The 20,565-nt window shown below is 42.0% G+C and overlaps 1 protein-coding gene across 1 annotated transcript; it reads right to left on the bottom strand.

Annotated features, from left to right (window-relative positions):
• Positions 1-934: 934 nt before the first annotated feature.
• c1qtnf12 (C1q and TNF related 12) lies at positions 935-19,560 on the bottom strand. The gene is made up of 8 exons (XM_052059534.1): positions 18,490-19,560; positions 8,948-9,052; positions 8,344-8,455; positions 8,052-8,239; positions 6,817-6,925; positions 6,374-6,467; positions 4,085-4,163; positions 935-1,709 (listed from the first exon to the last, which is right to left on the bottom strand). The coding sequence occupies exons 1-8, from the start codon at positions 18,664-18,666 to the stop codon at positions 1,611-1,613; spliced, it is 963 nt and encodes a 320-aa protein (XP_051915494.1). The 5' UTR covers positions 18,667-19,560; the 3' UTR covers positions 935-1,610.
• Between the last annotated feature and the right edge of the window lie 1,005 nt (positions 19,561-20,565).

The following is a 20,565-nucleotide window of genomic DNA, read 5'->3' as shown; positions in this document are numbered from 1 at the left end:
GTCTTGAGAAAATCCGGTCTCAGAGCTCGACAGACAATTCCTTCGCCGTAATGCTCTTCACTCTTCCAGTGTCCAGCCACACCACTTGGGGGGTGAACTGTCGCCATCACCGTGTCACTGGCTGGGAGTCAAGTACACTGAGCTAAAGGCCTGGACCGCTAACTAAGTGGCCAGCGCCCTCTTCGAATTTTTTTTTGGGGGGGGGTGAAGGGGGCAATGCTCACTGTAATCTGTTATACTTTTACATGCACTGTAAACTGTGGACAGTTACAGATTCGAGACAAGTGTGCGCCTTTCCAAATCATGTCCAATCAACAGAATAGTTCACACTATGTTCCCATGACATGGCTATATGACTTTTTTTTCATACAAGAGTCAAGTTAGTGAATTAGCTGGCAGAAAAAAGTATTCTCGACTATTTAATGAGCAGCAATATCTGCCCCCAACACATCCCCGCTGACTTAGCTCTCCCCAAAAAATATTTACCGGTATGTCTTTTCACACTCCTCATGTTCAACCCCAGATGCTTATTTTTTTTTTTTCAATTTTTCCAAGACTTAGGGTAATAAAAAATGGGTCTAGAATTGGTCTGTACTGAATGAGTTAAAGGGTTAATTGTAAATGTTACTTGCAACTTTGCTTGAGCAGTTCATGAAGGTACAAAGTACATTATTTCTACTTTGGCAATATGAAGTGTCAAATAAGTGTATGCTCATATTTATGCAGTACATATTGGAATAAAAATAAAGAGTACACATTAGCGTTGTGTGTGTGTGTGTTTTTACATCTGAGATAAAATTTGCTACAGTGAAAAGCCCCCTGTTGTGAAAAATGTCTTGCTGCAAACATGATTTCGTTGTAGAGGAGTTTCACCGTATTATCACAACTAAATGACTAGGTCAGTTTAATCATAGGTGCATGTTGTACAACGGAGTAAAAAGATATATCTTTATTACTGTAGGAATCTAACAGTCAAATAGCACAAGGTTGATACATTTTCTCAAACATAAATATCATCAAGTACAAATCTAAACAACTTTATGCAGTTATGATAAATTACAAATATGTGACAGGAAATTTAATAAACAGTCGTCGAAAAACAGTATATGATGAGACAAATGGGCTGGTTCAAATCAACATTAATGGGACATACAAGAATGTTACCATGACAACGACACCCTTAAAACAGAGTTCGATGTTGTGTTGTCGCCATGTTGTCAAACCATCACAGTTAATGTCAATAAAACATGGGATTATAATGTTGAGTAAATGAACTAAAAACACACTATGACTCATATATATACACACACAGAGACAATTCATAAAGTTGGTTCTATGCTTTAGGTAAAAGACTTACGGAACAAGCATGACAGTGACATGCTGAATGTGCAGGTAATTTTACTGCGGTAGCAGCACGCGTTTGTCCAAGAAGCGGAGCGGTGAAATAGAAACCACAACTCACTTAAGCCCCACCCCTTCAACCCACACTTTAGCACACAGGATCGCGTCAAAAGTCAGCTTGGACTTGCCGGAATGCCGATGTGCCATCATGGCGGTGCTCGTGAGCGGGTCGTTTGAGGAAAACCAAAGCAGACTCCCGCTAGGTAACGCTACACGCCAAGGAGTATGCCCATGAAGTCGGAGCCATTCTGTATCGTGACGGAGGCCCCGGCGGCGTTGTCCACAAAGATGGAGGTGTATTGGCCGGCCTGCAAGTGGGCAACAAATTGTGTCATGCATAAGTCCAAACAGTACACCTCCAGAACCCACCCACTACAAGTGAGAATCCGTGACCTAGATTTTTTTTTTCATAATTTTACCCCCACCCAACTGCTTTGAATACATCTCAACTCATTATAATGCATTTAAACTTTGCATACTGTTCATTTTGCATGCACAGTAGCACTCTATTTTCATAAACAGGGCAACTCCGCTGCGGCGCAAACGTCTTGTGTCTTGGAGATGCGCATGGTTGAGTGGCAGAAAGTCAACCTAAACCTTACGCCAGCTCAAACCATGTCTAACACTGGTGGGCTGCTGGTCTAACGCAACATATTCATTCATAAATATGTGAACAGCGCGTATCAACACTCGTAATATGGTATTGTACTTTTTTAATCATGATATATTCAGTAATAGGGCGGTCAAATGAATGCTTGTGGGTTGAGGGTGGTCTCCAAGTGCCCACTTCATGACGCATGCTTTCGCCATGGCAAGACTCTCGTGGCCAATCTGCTTGAAACATTTATGTCAGGAGCCGCTTTGATTGGGCATTGATTGAAGTCTGCTCGTCCCACAGCGGCGCAGCACTCTCTCACACAGATCCGCTGGCCTGGGCAAATTATGGTCTAAACTGGAATTATACAATGTGACATGGAAGATTTAGACTGGTCAAGAAAAAAAATGTTCCAGGTCACTTGTGACCAGGGTCGAGAATAGCCTCATTATAATTGTTGGTCGCAAGTTATTAAAATGTGTTAATGGAAAATTTTAAGTCTACTTTTATATTCACCATTGCAGGTACTGTGTCTGACTTTTTCTTCAGTTTAGTAAGTTTAACCACTCTTAATTAGAACTGTATGTAAGGGTTAAAATGTTCAAAACACATCTCAATTTGTGAAATTACAAAAAAATAAACCCAGTTTATTAATACATTGCAGACATATTTGAACATACATGTCAAATGAAAAGAGCAAAAAGGCAAATAGGAATAAGGGTAAATAATGTCTATATAACATTGAGCGAAGCTAATGCATGACTATCAACAGAGCAGGGAGCAAACGGCAACATTTGTTGATACTTAATTTCTTACAAGATAACAATCTTGATTCATTATCTTTCTGCACTAGGTGAAAAGAGGCCATGTCGCTATCAGTTGTCATGCGGGTTCATACATGCTAAACTGAAGACATGTTTGGTAAGATTTTCTTTCCACATCACTGTTACGATTGAATGCGATGCAACCAGCACGAAGGAATTTAAACGTTACTTGTCAAATAAGAATTATGTTGAATGTGGGGAAATTATTTTTCATCAAAAGCAAAGAAAAACAAAGCGCATGACTTGGCAGCAGCCAGCAAAAGTGCTGTTAAGTCAGATGACTCGTTTGTTGTCTAGCTTAGGTTGCACACATTTGAGTATTTTCTCATATTTATGATCAAAATCATCAAACATCCAATTATCCTGAGTGATTTTCCACTTCTTGTGCGCTGCTCAGTTTTACCATGGAACATCTGGGAGAACACCAGAAGCACAAAATGAAGTTTGAAGTGACAATTGGAAGTGCTTGTTGAAGACAAACAAACAACTAGTCAAGTCAAGTCAAGTCAACAGTATATATAGAGCACTTTCAAACATCCATCGCTGCATACAAAGTGCTGTACATGGAGCGATTTAACATACACAATAAACAGTAAGACGAAATGGTAATAAAGGCGGTAGAAAGCACCAAGCAGTAAAATCATGCTGAGTCCAACGCCAAAGAATACAAGTGGGTTTTGAGGAGGGCTTTAAAGATGGGCAGCGAGATGGACTAGCCGAGTTACCAAAAAAAATCTATCACCTTGATCATTTTGGTGAAGCCAACAACCACATAAAATCCATGTTTTGTTTTGTTTTTTTATGTCTTGGGTTCCTCCCTTGTGTAACGTTGTGTTAAAAACTTGAGGCAGCACAACATGCCACACTTTCATGTGCCTTTGTTGTTGTTTTTATGGGTCGTGGACCAGTAGTAGGGGACCACATTTGTCAGAGGTCTCTTACATTTGAAAAATGTTAACGTCCACACTCTACTTGAAGGAGACGAACATAACATCAGCTATAAGAAGGCAAGCTGCATCCAGAACTAACTCTGCCACAGCTTCCCTGAGCTATATTTGTCAGTCAGCCAGACAGGAGTTTAGAACAAGAGATATTTTATGATTCCATCAAGAATAATATCAGTACGAACAATTAATCAGTTCATTGGTTTGCCCTATCGCCGTTCAATGTAGTGAAATGCCCGTCCTTCCCATGTTCATCCATGACCAAAAGAAATCACCGAATTAAGTCGAGGTCAATTAAGAAGATACGACAGGATACTCACCTGCAGCTCCAGGAGTCCATGAACACTCACAGTGAAGATCCGACTGTTACTTTCCAAGCCGACAATCATCTCCAAAGAGCTGCAAGAAAACCATGATATTTTGAGAACAGCATTCACATTGGCATAATGACGCATATTTGCATCAACGCCATATTGTAGAGACACCGGGGGTCAGAAGCAATCTGGAAACTTTTTTTAAACTTATGTTTATATCATTTTGAATAGAATTAACATATTCCTGTCTTTTCTCTTTCTCCTTTCTTCTTTCTACATACATTCTTGCTGCTGGAGGCTGTAAATTTCCCCAGTGTGGGACGAATAAAGGATATCTTATCTTATCTTAGCTTATCTTATCTTATCCAAGCAAGCCGCAAACATCTCTTCAGCGGGAAGCACTGGCTCATTTTAAGTGCAATCTACAGCATGTTTTATGGCAAATCAAGCTACGTTCATCTTCACATCGACCGCCATCGCAAAAAGACTGACTGCACATTCTCTGCATTTTGATATTGGCGAGGGCGGAGGGGATGTGTGTAAGACTGTCTGAAGTGCCGGCTCATAAAGGTAAAGCTTAGGAGTCTTTATATAAACCCCAATTCCACTGAAGTTGGGTACAGTAATGTAAAACTCAATGACAACAGAAAATATTTGATAATCCTTATCAACATATGTTGTATACCGTATAACGTATAATGATTACAAAGCTAAGAAGGGCGGCACGGTAATAAACATTTTAGCACGTTGGCCTCACAGTGCAGAGGTTCAGGGTTCGATTCCGGCTCTGGGTTTCCTGTATGGAGTTTGCATGTTCTCGCCGTGCCTGCATGGGTTTTCTCCGGGTACTCCGTTTTCCTCCCAAACTCAAAAAATAATGCATGGCAGGTTGGTTGGGAAGTCCAAATTGTCTCTAGGTGTGATTGTGAGCGCGAAGGGCTGTTTGTCTATGTGTGCCTTGCGATTGGCTGGCACACAGTTCAGGATGGGTCACGAAGTCAGCTGGGATAGGCTCCAGCACGCCGCCGCGACCCTCATGAAGATAAGCGGATTAGAAAATAGATGGATGGATCGGTGGACAAAGCAAAGGACATTTATATTGCAGCTGATAAACATTCATTTTTGCTGTTGTTTTGAAATTATGTGACCTGTGCCTTCTCAATGGCTGCTTGGTTTCCCCAATAGCAACACCTGAGCAAGACCGTGTCACAAAACAGAAAGGCCAGCTCTTCCGCTCATAACTTCAACAGCCTACCATCACCTCAAAGGAAAAAAGCACTTGTGAAAAAAAGAAATGTACAGATTCAGGACAGAGAAGACAAATTGTTTGGAAGAGGAATTAGGGAGGCCATCGACATCAAGGGTGAGACTATCTCTAAACAGAAGAGGCTTACGAGTTCTCCCACACACACAATACTGTCCTTTCATCCCTTCCCAAGAGATTCTATAATTTAGTATCTTACAAATTACAACAAACAAACAGGGCCACCTCTGGCTTCATTCACAACTGAATGAATCCAAAGTATAAACAAGGATGATTCCACCCAAAGGACTGTCACTGGCAGGCAGAGACCAATGTAGCAATGACCATTTTGCATCAGAAAAGAGTGACACCATTTTGGCTGGCACGTGCCTTGAATTTACAGGATTGATTCTTGGTTTCCACCAGGGCTGTGCACAAATCTGTGGTTAGTTGAAGAGTTGAACGAATTGGCCGTTAAAAACGAACACTGAAACACAATGTTCTGATTTGAGTCAGAACATCGTCATGTTTATTTTCACGTACAGTATAAATGTGAAAAGAAAATAGCCACACTCCTCATATGTGCGATGGTCAGTATAGCATATGCATCCTTTTAACAGCCATCAATGTCGGTTCCCTTGGTCGAATGATTTACTTGCGGTTTGCAACTAAAGTTAAAAAGATGGAATTAGACAGCTCGAGATAAAACAAAGCTAACAATGCAACACTCCATCATGAATAAGCCGTGCTAGCAATGTAGCAGCTATGGCTAAAAATGGCTTACTTCACATCTTCTTTTGTGTTTCAAAACCGTAAACCGAATTTGTATAAGGGTAAGGATGTTAAAATGTTACAGAATACACTGCATGGGCATTTTGTTTCATGATGGCTCCAGTTTGTTCCTGTAACTGATTATTACACTATATATCATTATTTCATCGTGAGTATTTCAATGTGCCCTTTTTTATCTGTAAAGTATGAATTTCATCAACATGCTAGAATGGATAGTGTTTAGAGTGCGCACTGTAGTAGCCATAATGTGTCACACTTACGTGTATCTGTGGCAAAGTGACTCGATGCAGATTAATACACGAATATTGTCCCTGGCCTTCAGCTGGGTCTTGCTTCTCTTCACCTCACTGTGATCTGAAAAAAAGTCCACATGTGTTGTTACCTCCAAAGCAACACTCTTGTATTTACATTACAAATTGTGGCACTTATTCAAGTCATTTGTATGCTACTCTGGCTTGAAATAAACAAAATAGCACATTTGGCATTGCCTTAGTGACCTCAACTAACCAATTTAGCGGTTCTATATGTGCACCACCAAGCAAACCTACACTTACATTTATGTGAGTTGTGTGCAGTACTTCAGTCATGATCAATGTTTATTTCAATGATCAATGTTCCTTGCAATGAGGTTTAGCAATGAAGCAACACGGGTGGCCACCAATTTCCTAACTGCATCTTTAGCGGTTTGTGGAATTTGATTTACCAATATGGACATTAGCAGAAAACTGGTAGATCCCTGTGATGGGGGCGGTAAATCTGCCAGTAGACTGATCCATGCCTGACCCTCTCAAGAAGGCTCCCTTGGCTGGCGGCTGAAAACAAAGTCAAATCAGAGGCGGCATTTTTAGAAATAAACAGTGATTTGATTGGGGTGGTGGGATAATGTAACAGAACTGAAGAAGTATTTTTGCTTATGTGTTGACAGTGTGCTGACTCCACTTATTATTTTCATTTTTTCCTGCAATAGGGTTGGTAATTTTTGTTTCTTGATGTATTTGTATGTAACCGTTTCAAGTGACAGCTACATGTTGTTATGTCACCATTATGATGTTGAGGGTAACTTGAATTATGACTGGTTCCTTTTCCAGTTGGATTCAGACCACAAGGAAACCGCTTCAGATTATTGTTCGCAAAGGTTGATACGGTCAGCATCTGTACGTCGATCACTAACGAAGCAGAGGAAAGCAAACTAATATTTTATTCCAACGGACTAAAGGGCTTCATTGTAGGATCTTGTGTTTTTCAATTATCCGGGTATGTCAGAAGTCCACACGATTAGCCCCCAGCCTGTCTCCGTCCGTTTATAAAGGTTCTGCTATGCCCGCCTCGTCAACAGGCTTCTTCCACTAAAGCAAGCTGTTTCTTACAGTGTCTATTTCTGTCCTCTCCAAACTTTATTCCAAGTCACAGACAGAGTGCCTTTTGTGTGCCGTCCAGAGAGTGATGTGTGGAATTGAACTGATATTTTTGACTGGCTGGTCTTTGGTTGGAACTTCAGGCTTTACCAGTGCCAGTTACCACTGAGGGGAGGATGCCTCGCACAAACTAAACAATGACGAACAAACACAAGTCTCTCCCCTCTACTGGCTTACCACTGTGACGCAAATGAGTCTGAAAAGCAGTTTCTTTCAGAAGGATTGGACAATTCTTCAGATTATGGCCACGTTATCAAAAGGAATGACAATAAATAAGTCAAACCCTGCAATAAATTATTCATCCTATTGTGTTTAAACATATTTGGAAAAAAGTAAGTATGTCATCTGTAACCTCAAAATGTCGAATGTAGGTAACATTGTAAACCGAGGACCAGCTTGTAGTTTTTTTACCCACCTAAATGGCTCCTTGACCTTGACAAACCAGTTGAGAATCACAGATTTCGAGTTATGACTTGAGTCACATGCAGTGAGTTGGATGCAGTTGTCAACATTTGCAACATACTGTTTGAAAATTCTGGAGCTCCACCAAAGTCTTCTTGTCAACCACCACGGGTCCCTTGAGTTTGCAATGGAAAGCCTCATCGATTCGCCGGTAGGAGGTCATGCCCTCCTGCAGCGTGAGGAGGGCTACGGGAAGCTGGCTGGAAGCGGGTTGACGATCCACAGCCCCGGTCCGTCTCTCTGTAGCCTCTGTTAGAAACACAAAGGTCATCACCACAAAGGCCCAGTTAATACGATCTGAACCCGGCGTGTTATGAGCCCTATACCAGCTGGACAACCAACATGCTTCCTACCTTTTATCATCTCTTTGAACTCTTGGAGAAGAACTTCCTGGGTCACCTCAGCTCCGGGTGAGCCAGGTGGTCCTTGTGGTCCCGGAGGACCTGGAGGACCAGGTGGGCCTGGCTAATGAAGGACAGAAACCAAACATTAGCAACCAAGCAGGTCATAAAAGTCACAAATCAAACCCTGATGTGTCCTGTGCGTGTCGGCGCGATAGTGATAAGAACAACAAGAGAAAGGTCACGCATGGTGAGCAAAAAGGACAACAACGCAAGGCAACTTTCCTCATGAGGTGTGACTCTTTATTCCATGAGGAAGGCTTTTGGTAGCCTATTTGTCCTCTTCCCATTCTGGAATTTGTATCTAGCTCCACCTTTTGGGTAGCCTACCACTGTCCTCCATACACCAATGCCAAACAGTGTTGTGGAATGGATCTGTAAATTCCAGTTTGATCGTATTGCATCATATAACCTGTGGACAAATGATTAAAGACAAGCAAACTTGATTGCTTGATCGAAAGGCTGTTTGTGTGTTTGTGTGTGTGTGTGTGTGTGTGTGTGTGTGTGTGTGTGTTTTTTTAACACTATGACATTCTCTGCCATCTTCTGGGTTTACCAGAGGTCTTTTCCTTTTGCGACATTTTGCTGGGTAGTTGCCAACTGGTCGCTTGACAAAGTCCATCCATGATCCCAATGGATCCACTCTCTGGTTGTCAGAAACCTGCAACGAGAAAGTAAAATTACCTTGGGTTTGCAAAGGAGGAACAGTTAAAAAAAAATGTTGCTGAAAATTTTGCAGGTTTAGCTAACTAAATCTAATTTCTTAGAATAATAAAACTTGATTCCCAACACGGCAATAAAGCACTCTTAATATGCATTATTAGAGCCTGGCCTTTTCCAAACACAAAGTGGCTTTTAAAGCTACAGTTGAAACATGTGAAGAGCTGTACATAATATGGCAAATTGATTTTTTCCGTGCCTCCACTTCATTTAACCACCAAATGTCAATGTCATTTTTTATTTGGAGAGCACATTTCATATGGCAAGCACAAAACAGTGTGCTTCAGGATAAAAAGCACGATGGCAATACATGAAAAAGATGTTTTAAAACAAGCAAACAAATTAAAAGCTAGTGAGATTAAATATGCTTGGGAAGATATTGATGGAAATGAATCATCCACAATAACAACAGAAGTCACCCTTTTTCCCCCACCAGGAGAAAAATAAATATCTGGTTCTACTTATCTGATACGACTTTGTGTCAACACATAGCCTGCAGAGTGATGTGGCATTTGTAAAACTAAAGTTTAGTTCATTATCATAATTTAATTCGAATTCTATCCCTTGCACAATGTCTTTGCACTTCATGAGATGCAGACTTTTGATTTAGCAATTTACCCATAAGTTCGGTCTTTTCAAAACAGTCTATTACTGTACTCCCAAACCATTCCCTCTAGATAGTTCACTTGGTCAAATCCTATTTTCCAGAAGAGCCTCAGACAAATGTAAACAAAGTGAATGATTTCTTAGAATGTGGAATGTTCCTTGAGCAAGACGGTTTGAAAAAAAAAAACATCTAAGTGTGGCGGACTGTCCACATTTGCTTATAGTAACGTAAGAACACATTGTAATAGTTTGTACTGCATGCCCAGGCTTTATATGATTTAATATTGTTCGTTTACTTTCCAATTTGCGTACTTATATGAAATAACTCACTTGTGACACGTTACTGCACAGCCTCCATTAGCCAGACATGAAACGTTCCAAGATATCTGGACACAACATTTACATGCACAACACTGTGCATTTTGGTTGATGTCAAATGAGAGCCTGAATGAATTCCAATTGCATTCATGGTAAGCAGCCTTTCAACCAAATGTCAAATCGTTGCGGTCGAGATAGACGAGGAGATAAAGACGAGCCACGAAAGGTGAGTCGTCTGAAATGGAATTTGTTTCGTTTTGGCAGCAAGACGCAGATCACTTATCTGTAAAACCAACACAACATTTTTTTTGCACTGTACAAGTCCTGCCTGCCTCTTGTTCCACTGCAATAAAAAGTGTTTTCTTGTTTGCCATCTCAATATCCTGGAATCAAAACACTTTTTCCCCCACAAATATTTGGAGTGTATGTCTGACAGCAGACTAAATAAACAAGTTAACATGTTGGATTTTCTTCTGTTTTTGTTGTGCTTCTCAGGCTGGGAAACACACAAATGCAATGAAAATGAGAACATATGAGACTACTTTTATGGCTCCCCAATACAATTTCCATAAAATACTTGTGGTAATTTTCCACTGACAGTTTTTTAAAAATAAGTACACTTTTAAAGGGATATCGTGTGTGTGCGTGTGTGTGTGTGTGTGTGTGTGTGTGTGCGTGTGTGTCTGTCTGTCTGTCTGTTTAGTAGCGAGCAGTCTCTGTTAACATGAAAAGTGTAAAACTAGAAAATGGATTTCTCTTTTGTCTTTAATAACCAGGAGGAGGATTATTACGTTATCATCACTGGTTAGCTCGGCAACCAAAAATTGACAAAAAGATTTTCAGCAAACAATATTTCTCAAGCCAAGTAGCCAGCACGGTTAACACTCTTGGTCGTTCGTATTAAGTGTCATAGGACTATTAATGAGCATTAAAAGTACAGCATATACTCCACTGACTTTGTCCAAAGGGGGCTTACAATTTTCTACAGTGAATCAGATGGAGAGTTTGTCAACGGGGGTCTTAACCCAGAGTGCCATGACAAGTTGCCAATGAGCATTTAGTGCTGTAAATTGATCAGCAAATACTGTGAAATTAAAGTGACAACTCAACACTATGGTACCACCTATCCTTTTGTTTTGACATCATTGGGGAAAAATAAAGGTTAGCAAAGCCAAATTGTTAGCGGTTCAATTATTTTCACAGAACTGATGGATCTCAACTGTCATTTTCTGTTTCTTACCTTGTGTTATTTGTATTTTAGTGAATAAAGGCTTCTTGATTTTGACTTGGAAGAAATCACTTCTATTTCTATTTGATTCAACATTTCCTATGGTGGGTTGGGGGGGCGGATGTTTTCACTGTCTTAAATATTTACAATTCTATTTGACAAATACCCATCCATCCATCCATCCATCCATCCATCCATCTTCTACCGCTTAGCAGACACCCCTGTAGCTTTAGCAGGGAAGCCCAGACTTTCCTCTCCCCAGCCACTTCTTCCAGCTCTTCCCAGAGGATCCCGAGGCGTTCCCAGGCCAGCTAGGTGACATAGTCTCTCCAGCGTGTCCTGGGTCGTCCCCGGGGCCTCCTGCCGGTGGGACATGCCCGGAACACATCACTAGGGAGACGTTCAGGAGGCATCCTAATCAGATGTCCGAGCCACCTCTTCTGGTTCCTCTCGATGTGGAGGAGAAGCAGCTTGACTCTGAGCCGCTCCCGGATGACCGAGCTTCTCACCTTATCTCTAAGGGAGAGCCCGGACACCCTGCGGAGAAAACTAATTTTGGCCGCTTGTATCCGAGATCTCGTTCTTTCAGTCACAACCCATAGCTTATGACCATAGACAAATACCCAAGAAAAGAAAATGTAAATATTCTATAGTGCAGAAATGGTCGCTGAAGGTACCGTATATGAGTATCCAACACTGAAGCAGGTATGGGGGCATCAGGAAAGACAAACACCACTAATTAAAAAGTAAGTCAAAGCTGCGCATTAGTCATATGTTTATGTCATAAAGCAGACATATGAATCGGTATAGCGCCTGCTTTGCCTACAAATAAAGACAGCATATCAATAACAGGTATTGACCTGCACACTTGAGCTTGTCAGCCTGTTCGAACACGCACACACACACGCATACATACCCAAACACACACAATTGTGATTAAACTATGACAATTTCACCCCTCAAGGATTTTCTGTGCTCAAGGATGAATGCCAACAGACAAAGTGGTTAGTACCTTAATTTATGAGCTGAGCATCACAGTAATTATCACATAATTAATTTAATCCCTATTTAAAGTATGATGCACTTGTTCCACCATAATGTTTCTTGTTATTCTTTATTGTGAATGGTTCCAACACAATGGAATGCGCTGTCATCTTCAAATAAAGATGCCGTTACCAAGGGATCAAGGAAGATGTTTTTCAGGCTGTTTACATAAGAACATTTGAAATTGAAAACTCTTTTTTTTTTTTAAGAAACAGTTTTGTTTCCATTTGTGTACACAAAATACATAATTCTGGGTATTCCAGACTTATCTGGTCGGCAGCACAATACAGTACTGTGATAATATGGGAATGTACGTTGTTGCGTGATTTCTAACATGCAATTGCACATGCATGTGGATCAAAGTGCTATTGTTGTATTGTTTTTTTTTTTACAACACTTAACTACAACAAAAATAACATACTGACATATTTTACATTAGATTAGGAACCCATATATATGTAAAGATAGGATATTCAAAAGATGGGTAGGATTAAAATTTGGGAGGACAAACCTTTGGCATGCGCATTTGTTTTGTTTTGTTACATGGTGACAATGGCAACTGCAGCCTAAAGTACATCAGAAATTGGTGAACAAAATCATAGGTTCCTAGTTTCATGCCCAGTGCAAATCCTGCGTCAAATGTGGACTAAATGTGCCCATGGGTGTGGTTTTCTTTCTTTTGGTATTTTCATGAAATGGGCGTGAACACAGCCAACTTGATTCAAGGACAATGAAACTACTCCTAACATTCCCTTCAAATTCAACGCTGGAGAGGTGTGGTCTCCATGGCCGAAGCATAAACGGACTCACTGGAGTCCATGCAGGAGATCGCCATGTGCAAAGTACGTTTATAAGGAAGTGTTAGAGGATCCCCACTTGCGGATGATGTAAAGTTGGCCGCTGTGAAGCAGGCACTGGAGACTGCCTTCCACCAGTGAATGTGTGAAAACACAACTTGTCTGCCTGCACAACAATGAAATCCTACAAAATTGTGCTCCACCACCAGCATCCAAAACTTTTTGAACTGGTCTAAAGTTTAGTCTACTTTCAGCCACCAAATTATCACGTGCGCCGGGGGTCTGTAAAAGAAAACAGCCTCAGTCCCCTGGAATGCCCAGCGAAGCGTATGGTGTTCCACAAAATTCCCAAACACGGTAAGCTAGACCAAAATCACAATGCATAGCATACTTGCACTTTCTACAAAAATAGAACCCAAGTAGTCAAAATCATCTTTACAGGGCAACATTATGCAAGTGACGATGCTACGACAACAAATACAATAAAGGCAGCATAACAGAAGAGTGCAAAACAATCTGTCCCATTGATCATATGATTTAATTGTTTGCTTTTATGGAACGGAGAAAGAAGCTGTCAGATTGTCAGGTGCTTTAGGTGTGCAGTTTTTTGTCATGCAGACCAGAAGGCGGGAGTTTGAAAAGGCAGGAATCCAAAGTAGGATGAGTTCAACAGTATTTTGATTCTTCTTTATTCTTAGCGAGTGCAATCCCAAATAGTGGAATGAAGTGCAAAGATTCTTCTTATGCAATTTTAACTGCATGTTGATTGGTCCGATATGTTCAAGTAGGGATGGAGCCCTGGTACCAGTCTGACAGCTGACAAAGAACACCGGGGCCCCATCTTTGATCACTACCGATGTATGAGTGCCTGGAAGTGGCCTCGTCAGTCAACAGCCCAAACTGAGAGAACGTGTCAAGAAGTCTGCCTGCCGATGAGAGGCTTTGAATCTGCTCGACAGTTTACCGTGCTCAGTGGTGCTTCTGGCAATGCCACAGATACACAAGTCTGGACCAGAGCAAATTTGGAACCATTAAAAAAAAAAAACGTTTTTAAATGAAAACAGATGAAAATTGGGACGTTTGGCCATTTGTTGACATGACAACAGCAGAACAACACAAATGAAAACGGTCAGCCGTGCAAACATAGGATACCCATTAATACTAGCTGTAGAATTAGTGTATGACAGCGTTTCAAACTGATGGATGTGTGAAAACATTTTAGTCTATTTTATAAGACAGGAGCCTTGGACTAAAGATCCTGGTACCGAGAAAATGTTTGGTTCCGTGTGAACAATCATTTTACATACCTGTTATACCTGTAAAATCCATCCATCCATTTTCTAATCCACTTATCCTCACTAGGGTCACGAGCATGCTGCAGCCTAACCCAGCCGTCATCGGGCGGCCAATCCAAAGTGTGATGTGGATCCGGTTATTTTCAGGTTGATCCAAAATGTCACAAAGACATCACCAGGAATGAGAGAGAGGAAACAAAAGCCTCTCCCTAAACTAAATCCAGCCATTTATCAACACGCCAGTGTGGTGTTTGACTTGACTACCCCAATTACAGCCATTGCAGATTCCTCAGAGCGCTCAACAATGACAGATTGCTCTCATCCTTTGTTTGGAAAGCAATGAGGCTTCCATTCTCTTAAGAGTTTAAATTGGGACAAGAATAGGGGTTGGGCAGCATTAGATTTCGTTGAAACGTCTATCAAGGCCACATCTTACTATGGTGATTACAGGACTTTTAAAGGGAAAATGATCTCAGGCTTGCCCACAGCAAGCAGCCCACACGCAGGATTGGCCATCCTGAAAAAGTGTTTCCAGTTGGCATATGAGGCCGGGGGTAAATGTGGGGTGTGAATGTTTGGCTGGATTGACAACATACATTTCATGCCAGGACACCTCGAACAGACATGTTGCTTTCCTTGCCATGTGTCGAGTGATAAACTTATTTAATAAGCAGTCTGAGTTGTCTAAGGGCACACTTTTGCCTCAGAAAGCAGAAAAGTGTCTAGAGCAGCGACACATTTTGTAGTTTACTTGAAGATGGAAGTTCAGGTTCTCATCAGAAGTGACATTTGGCAAAAACAATTTTCTGGCATTCAACTGCATCTTTTTCGGAGTGACTACAAAACATGACCACGATCTTGTAAAAACTGGAAAGTGTTTTGAAAGATTTCAGAGACAGATGACAGGGTGTCACAACAATGTTTGTTCAAAAGTTGCAAAAGCGAGTAAAAACACAATGTCACTTTTGAATAAAAGGCTACACACATGCACATGGACAATCGGCTTGTGCTCCCGGGTATTTTGAATAGATTTCGTCACTGTACGAGTGGTTTGGAAATGTGACATATGTAATGTTCCAATCTTTTTGACACATTAGTAAATGTGGTGGTTAGCCATTGTTGTGGTAGTGAAATACTTGTGTACGGGTAGACTCGAGACGGCTCCAGTTTTGAGTGTTTCAATGTGTTCAAACCTTCCACTTTGAGATGTTAAAAATGTAATTGTGTAAAAAAAAAAATCTTGAGATTATTGAAATTCTGGTACAACTCTGGTTGTAGGAGATGAAAACAAAATTAGTGGGGAGGGACACAGGAGGATTTGAAGGGGGGCCTAATCCTGACCAAGGTGTTCTCTTTCAGGATCCATTCTAACGGGTTTTGTGCCGACCTTACACAGCAGGTTGGCCCACTTTGCAGGGCCACACCACCCCCCGATTGGATGTCCCAGACACAGCGGAGTCAGACCGTGTCTTTGAATGACAGAATCAATTGACCGGGACGAACACTGCCCCGGTTCTCAAAATATCCACCCACCCTAACATTCACAGGAATTATATCATGGCACAGGGCCTACAATGTTGGACTTCTGGTGAGGTAGGTGGATGTTGGGAAGGCATTTGAGGAAAATTAAATTAAAAAAACGAGACACCCCCGCACCTTGTTGGATGGGCCAGAGAAGTGGAATTCGAGCGGGTTACAATCTTGTCAGACTTAAGAGTTGACACAAGGTCATTCTTCATTGGTTCTGCTTTTACAGGGTGGCCCAAGCCAAATACACAGCAGCGGACCACAACCACCTATATGATGTTTTAGAGATACAAAGGAGAATCACTGCTTGTTTCCACGGGAGTAAGATTCCAAAGGTAGGGGCTGATGGGAAAGAAAGCAGGTATATAGGACATGAGCTTTGTATGCCAACATAATGGGTGGGCTGAAAGCAAATGGTGGATAACCCACACAAATATTCATCACCAGTAACAAACCAACTCCTAAGACCAGACAGTTTCAATGAATTTCTTCTTGTCCTGTGAACTGATGGTTTTAAGTTCTTGCTGCGGGCTTCCAATAGTCGTAACGAGCGTGTCGGTATCATTCACTGTACCACATACTTAATCAGCATTGGCCTTCTACTTACTTGGCTTCACCTCCATCCAGAGGAGCATCTGCTGCAAGAACTTCCCAAAAGAATCTGTTAAACAAAACATCTGCGTGTAATATTTTGTACTTGTGCCTGAGAACTCACAGGCACAAGTCCCCTGAATTTTGTTAACAGTCATCGATTTTATGCCTCAGCTTTATGGAAAACATTGTGATCTCATCACTCGGGCTTTTATGGCTTTTGGTGACTTTTGTTCCTGCCATCGCAAAAATATTATACGAGTCTTCAATCTCATTCTGGATTCTGTCAAAATTCAATTCAGGAGGGCAGCCTAAAGGCTCAGGGATGGAGCCTGGCAGGGACACCCCACAATCAGAGCTGCCCTGAAGACACACTGAGACCTCTTGAGTCTTTCCACAGACTGTGACCAACGATATCATCCATCAGCGTCTCAAATTGGATTTTCAAAAACCCTGGCAAAGCAGTTTTTGCAGTGAAAGACTTGGCGGTGGATTGGCTGTATACTTGACGCAAACATGTTTGAAGATCTAGGCTGCTGGTGTTACTATCCATATCTGAGGCATAGTGAAGACAATAGCTGTGACAATGTCAAATGATGCGCCATTAATATCTGGTGGGGACTTTGGTTAATGACGATGAGTTAGTGGCGTCCTTGGATTTGGACCAATTGTGGAGGATTTCAGTTACTGCCTCAGTTTCCTCATGATATTTGGTTTGGACTAAAGGATGACATTTGACTTGGTAGCTCCTCAAAAAATCTCGATCGAGTCGGCATGGTCATGAGGCTCCTGGACTAACAGCTGATGCCAGGAGTGTTCTCGACACTGAGTTGTCAACTCCAAGCCAGACAAATCCACAGTGCACCACAAGCAAGACATACCATCTAATAAAGCACTTTTAGATTGGTAAAAGTGTTATGAATGTGAGTGGCAACAGAGGCTAAGCGTCTACGTCAATGGCCAAAGCCAAAGGATGATTTACCCTTCGAGAAATCTCCTCTGATGACATGAGTCCAATCTATTGGCATAGTCACACAGTCGCACCGAAATGCTAAGCGCTGAAGCAAATGCATGTTTGGGCCTTCCAGGACAGGAGTTATTTCATCAGGCTTTGTATCACCAAGCAGCTGGTGGAACACTGGTATGATACTTTTCAGGGCATCAGTGGATCGTTTTGGGGTCATCCCTGTGCACGGCCGCCAGTGTTGCACCTGTGTTAGAGCGACAATCACCAGCAGCTAGCAGGCACCACTGGGCTGGCAAGATTTGAACAAAATGCTTCGACACAATGGGGAGAAGTCTTCTATTCCACTGCAAAGTGCGTCTACATTTGGCCGAATACGCGTTAGGTAAACATTGAAACACTGCGTGATAGCAACCACTGATCTGCGCGATAACAACCACTGATCTGTGAAACCACACCGAGCATTTTCGGTCTCCCTTTCTGACAGAACTCAATCTCACCTATGATGTCGCTACACTCTATCTGTATGAGGAAGATGACATCGGCTGAAGTTGAAAGACAAAATGTGACTGACAAGTGACCATAAAATATCACGGTCATGCTTCACCACCCAAACAACCTAAAACAAAAACCCTCATCATCTTTGCTTCAGGGCTTGTTACAGAAGAAAATTCCTGTCTTGACATTACGACGCCTTTTTGTCTCCACAGTAGTTTGAGGATATTCACACTAGACTTCACACTAATTGATGCTCTGATCGGCCCTTCAGCGATGCACATTCCTGGCATACCCGTGGAAGTCATCCATTAAGAATTTCACACATTTCGATGCGGCCTGCTGAGGTTTGACCTAAGAGGTCACACCTGTCCCCTGCAACCGTTCAACTTTTCCTCTCTGCGGCTGCAAAATGGTGGCAAACCTGTTCATGTCACTTACGAATATTAGTTATTAAAAACCAACAGTAGTATGGTACAATTATACTTTGTTTTTAAGTCTTTCAATCACTACCTTGGGAATTCCAGACTCTTCTTCGCTGTTGGAAAGAGTCATGTTGTAGGTCTCTGTGTGCTGCAGTGGTGTCTCTTTCAGCTTCTTCCTCTCCTTTTTAGCTTCCACTCCATCCAAGATGCAGTAAATCCAACAAATGCAAATCGCCACAACCAGGGGAGCAGTCCTATACCACATCTCCACAAAACTGCACCAGGATCCTGATGGAGACGGAATATTCTTGCAGAAGCGCCTATTCTAGGATACACACCAGCTCCCGACGTCCTGAATGATGATAAGGTGCCAAAAAGAATGCAGCAACTCCAAGAGACAGTCACACTGACTACTGTGATTGAGTCCCCACACCCCTCAACCCACTTCGGCCACTTGGTGCAGGCTTACTCAACTATGAAATGTTTCAAGCAGAATGCTCAGAGGGAATGACACATGGGCTCAGATCTGACAGCAAATAAACCCATTAGTGAGATTTTTCACGCTTTCTGCTCTGTTGGGGGGTGAGCTGAAAGATGGGAGGTAGGGGGGCAAAGGAGGTATACCAGAAGAAGCAGCAGGAGCAGAGAGGAGGGGTGTCAAAAACTTGAGGGTTTGCAGCGGCTGCTTCTTCTCACTCTCACCGTACAGTGGATCCGGCAAAGTGATGCGGTAATGGCTAAAAGTCGAAGGTCAGCCAAAGTTGTGGAGTAGTGAAAAAGATGTTGTTGCTGTTCAGTGTGTCCACTCGTCAGACAATTGGACACAATAGTGTGAGCTCCAGTCTTTTGAATCTCTTCCTGGTGGTTCCCCTCGAATATTCCTTAATCCTATCACAGGGTCGAACTGCGATCTTTCGACCACATGACACTCAGGTGTCGTGGTGGTTCACTGAAGGTTGCCTCCCCCCCAGCAAACTCACATCTGTTTGACATCAGACGCCAGGAAGAGATTTTGTTGTTGGTCTCTGTGTATCCATGTTCTCCCGTGTTCACTTTCTGAGCATTCAGAAGGGAGCATGGTGGAGTTTTTATCAAGAGCTATCCTCCCACCCCTCTCCTTTTCCACTCTTGGCAAACCCATAAGCCGGCCCAGGTCTGTTCTATCTCACCTGAAGCACAAGAGATTCTTAGGCAACAACTTGTTTATGCATGAGAAGTGTGTTCAAATGTGTGGATCTCCAAAACTCTAGAGTCGAATCCAAGTTGCCTTGAGCGGATTCATCTAATCTTATCTTGAATAAATCCACTGGAGAGATTTAGGGAGGTGTTGAATGGTAAATGGCAATTTGGCCATTAAAAAGAAAACCTGGCATCTGGTAATTACTGCAATCAGTTCAAATATGCGTAAAGGAAAACTGTAATCTTTTGCGTAACCTGTCAAAATACTTGCTTTCGATTCAGATTTTAGCATGCAATGTAATACATTTTAGCATTGTGCCACCCAGCGGCAGCAGCGCGAAGTAGCTGTGTCACAATAGACTTATACATGAACGCCGCCATAGCATAACATACTCCGTCGACAGCACCGCCATATTCTATGTGGCAAAGTGGAGCGATCAATTCATACGGTCCAGTATGAGCCGCGGTGAAGCCAGCTTCCAAACAAATAACTCTTTCCTTGCCCCAAAATGTGTTTGGGGCCATAGAAATGGTATTACATACAAAAGTCGCTGTAAACTCACATTTGAGCATATTTGTGTTCAAATGAAGCTGAGGGGATGTCAGAAGTAGTTCGCTAGGGGAAATAGAACTATAACCATACGCCAAATGAGATCATTTAAATAGAGACTGATATTCATGTATTGTTTTGTAGCCACTTTAAAAGATTGTTCTTTGATATATCCGTTCCTGTGCATCCTTTCTGTTGTTTAAGACGTAGCACTTAAAACTGAGACTGGTCTCTAGTTGTTTAAACTTCTTTTAATTTTTTTTCTCAAATAAGGGAATCACTCATTTCTTGAACTCCCTCAGAACTGTACCTGTCCTTACAGACCTGTTTCAATGTTTGCAAACAACAGTGACTTCATGAAGATGCGCGCGCATCTCGAGGCAAAAGGACTCGTCGATGAGCAGTCCGTTCACACACCGCTGCATGTATTTGATA

This window comes from Hippocampus zosterae, chromosome 2 (genome assembly GCF_025434085.1).
Source record: "Hippocampus zosterae strain Florida chromosome 2, ASM2543408v3, whole genome shotgun sequence".
Taxonomy (NCBI): domain Eukaryota; kingdom Metazoa; phylum Chordata; class Actinopteri; order Syngnathiformes; family Syngnathidae; genus Hippocampus; species Hippocampus zosterae.
Note: the sequence above shows the minus strand (reverse complement) of the source record. Positions and strands in the feature narration are given on the sequence as shown.

What these genes read in the sequence shown, in the direction of transcription:
- c1qtnf12 (XM_052059534.1), bottom strand. Translation starts at nt 18,666, where the DNA reads ATGTGGTATAGGACTGCTCCCCTGGTTGTGGCGATTTGCATTTGTTGG. An exon ending in GTTCAAAGAGATGATAAAAG is followed by an intron (nt 8,240 to 8,343) that starts GTAGGAAGCATG and finishes TGTTTCTAACAG; the next exon opens with AGGCTACAGAGAGACGGACC. An exon ending in TTCTGCTAATGTCCATATTG is followed by an intron (nt 6,468 to 6,816) that starts GTAAATCAAATT and finishes ACTTTTTTTCAG; the next exon opens with ATCACAGTGAGGTGAAGAGA.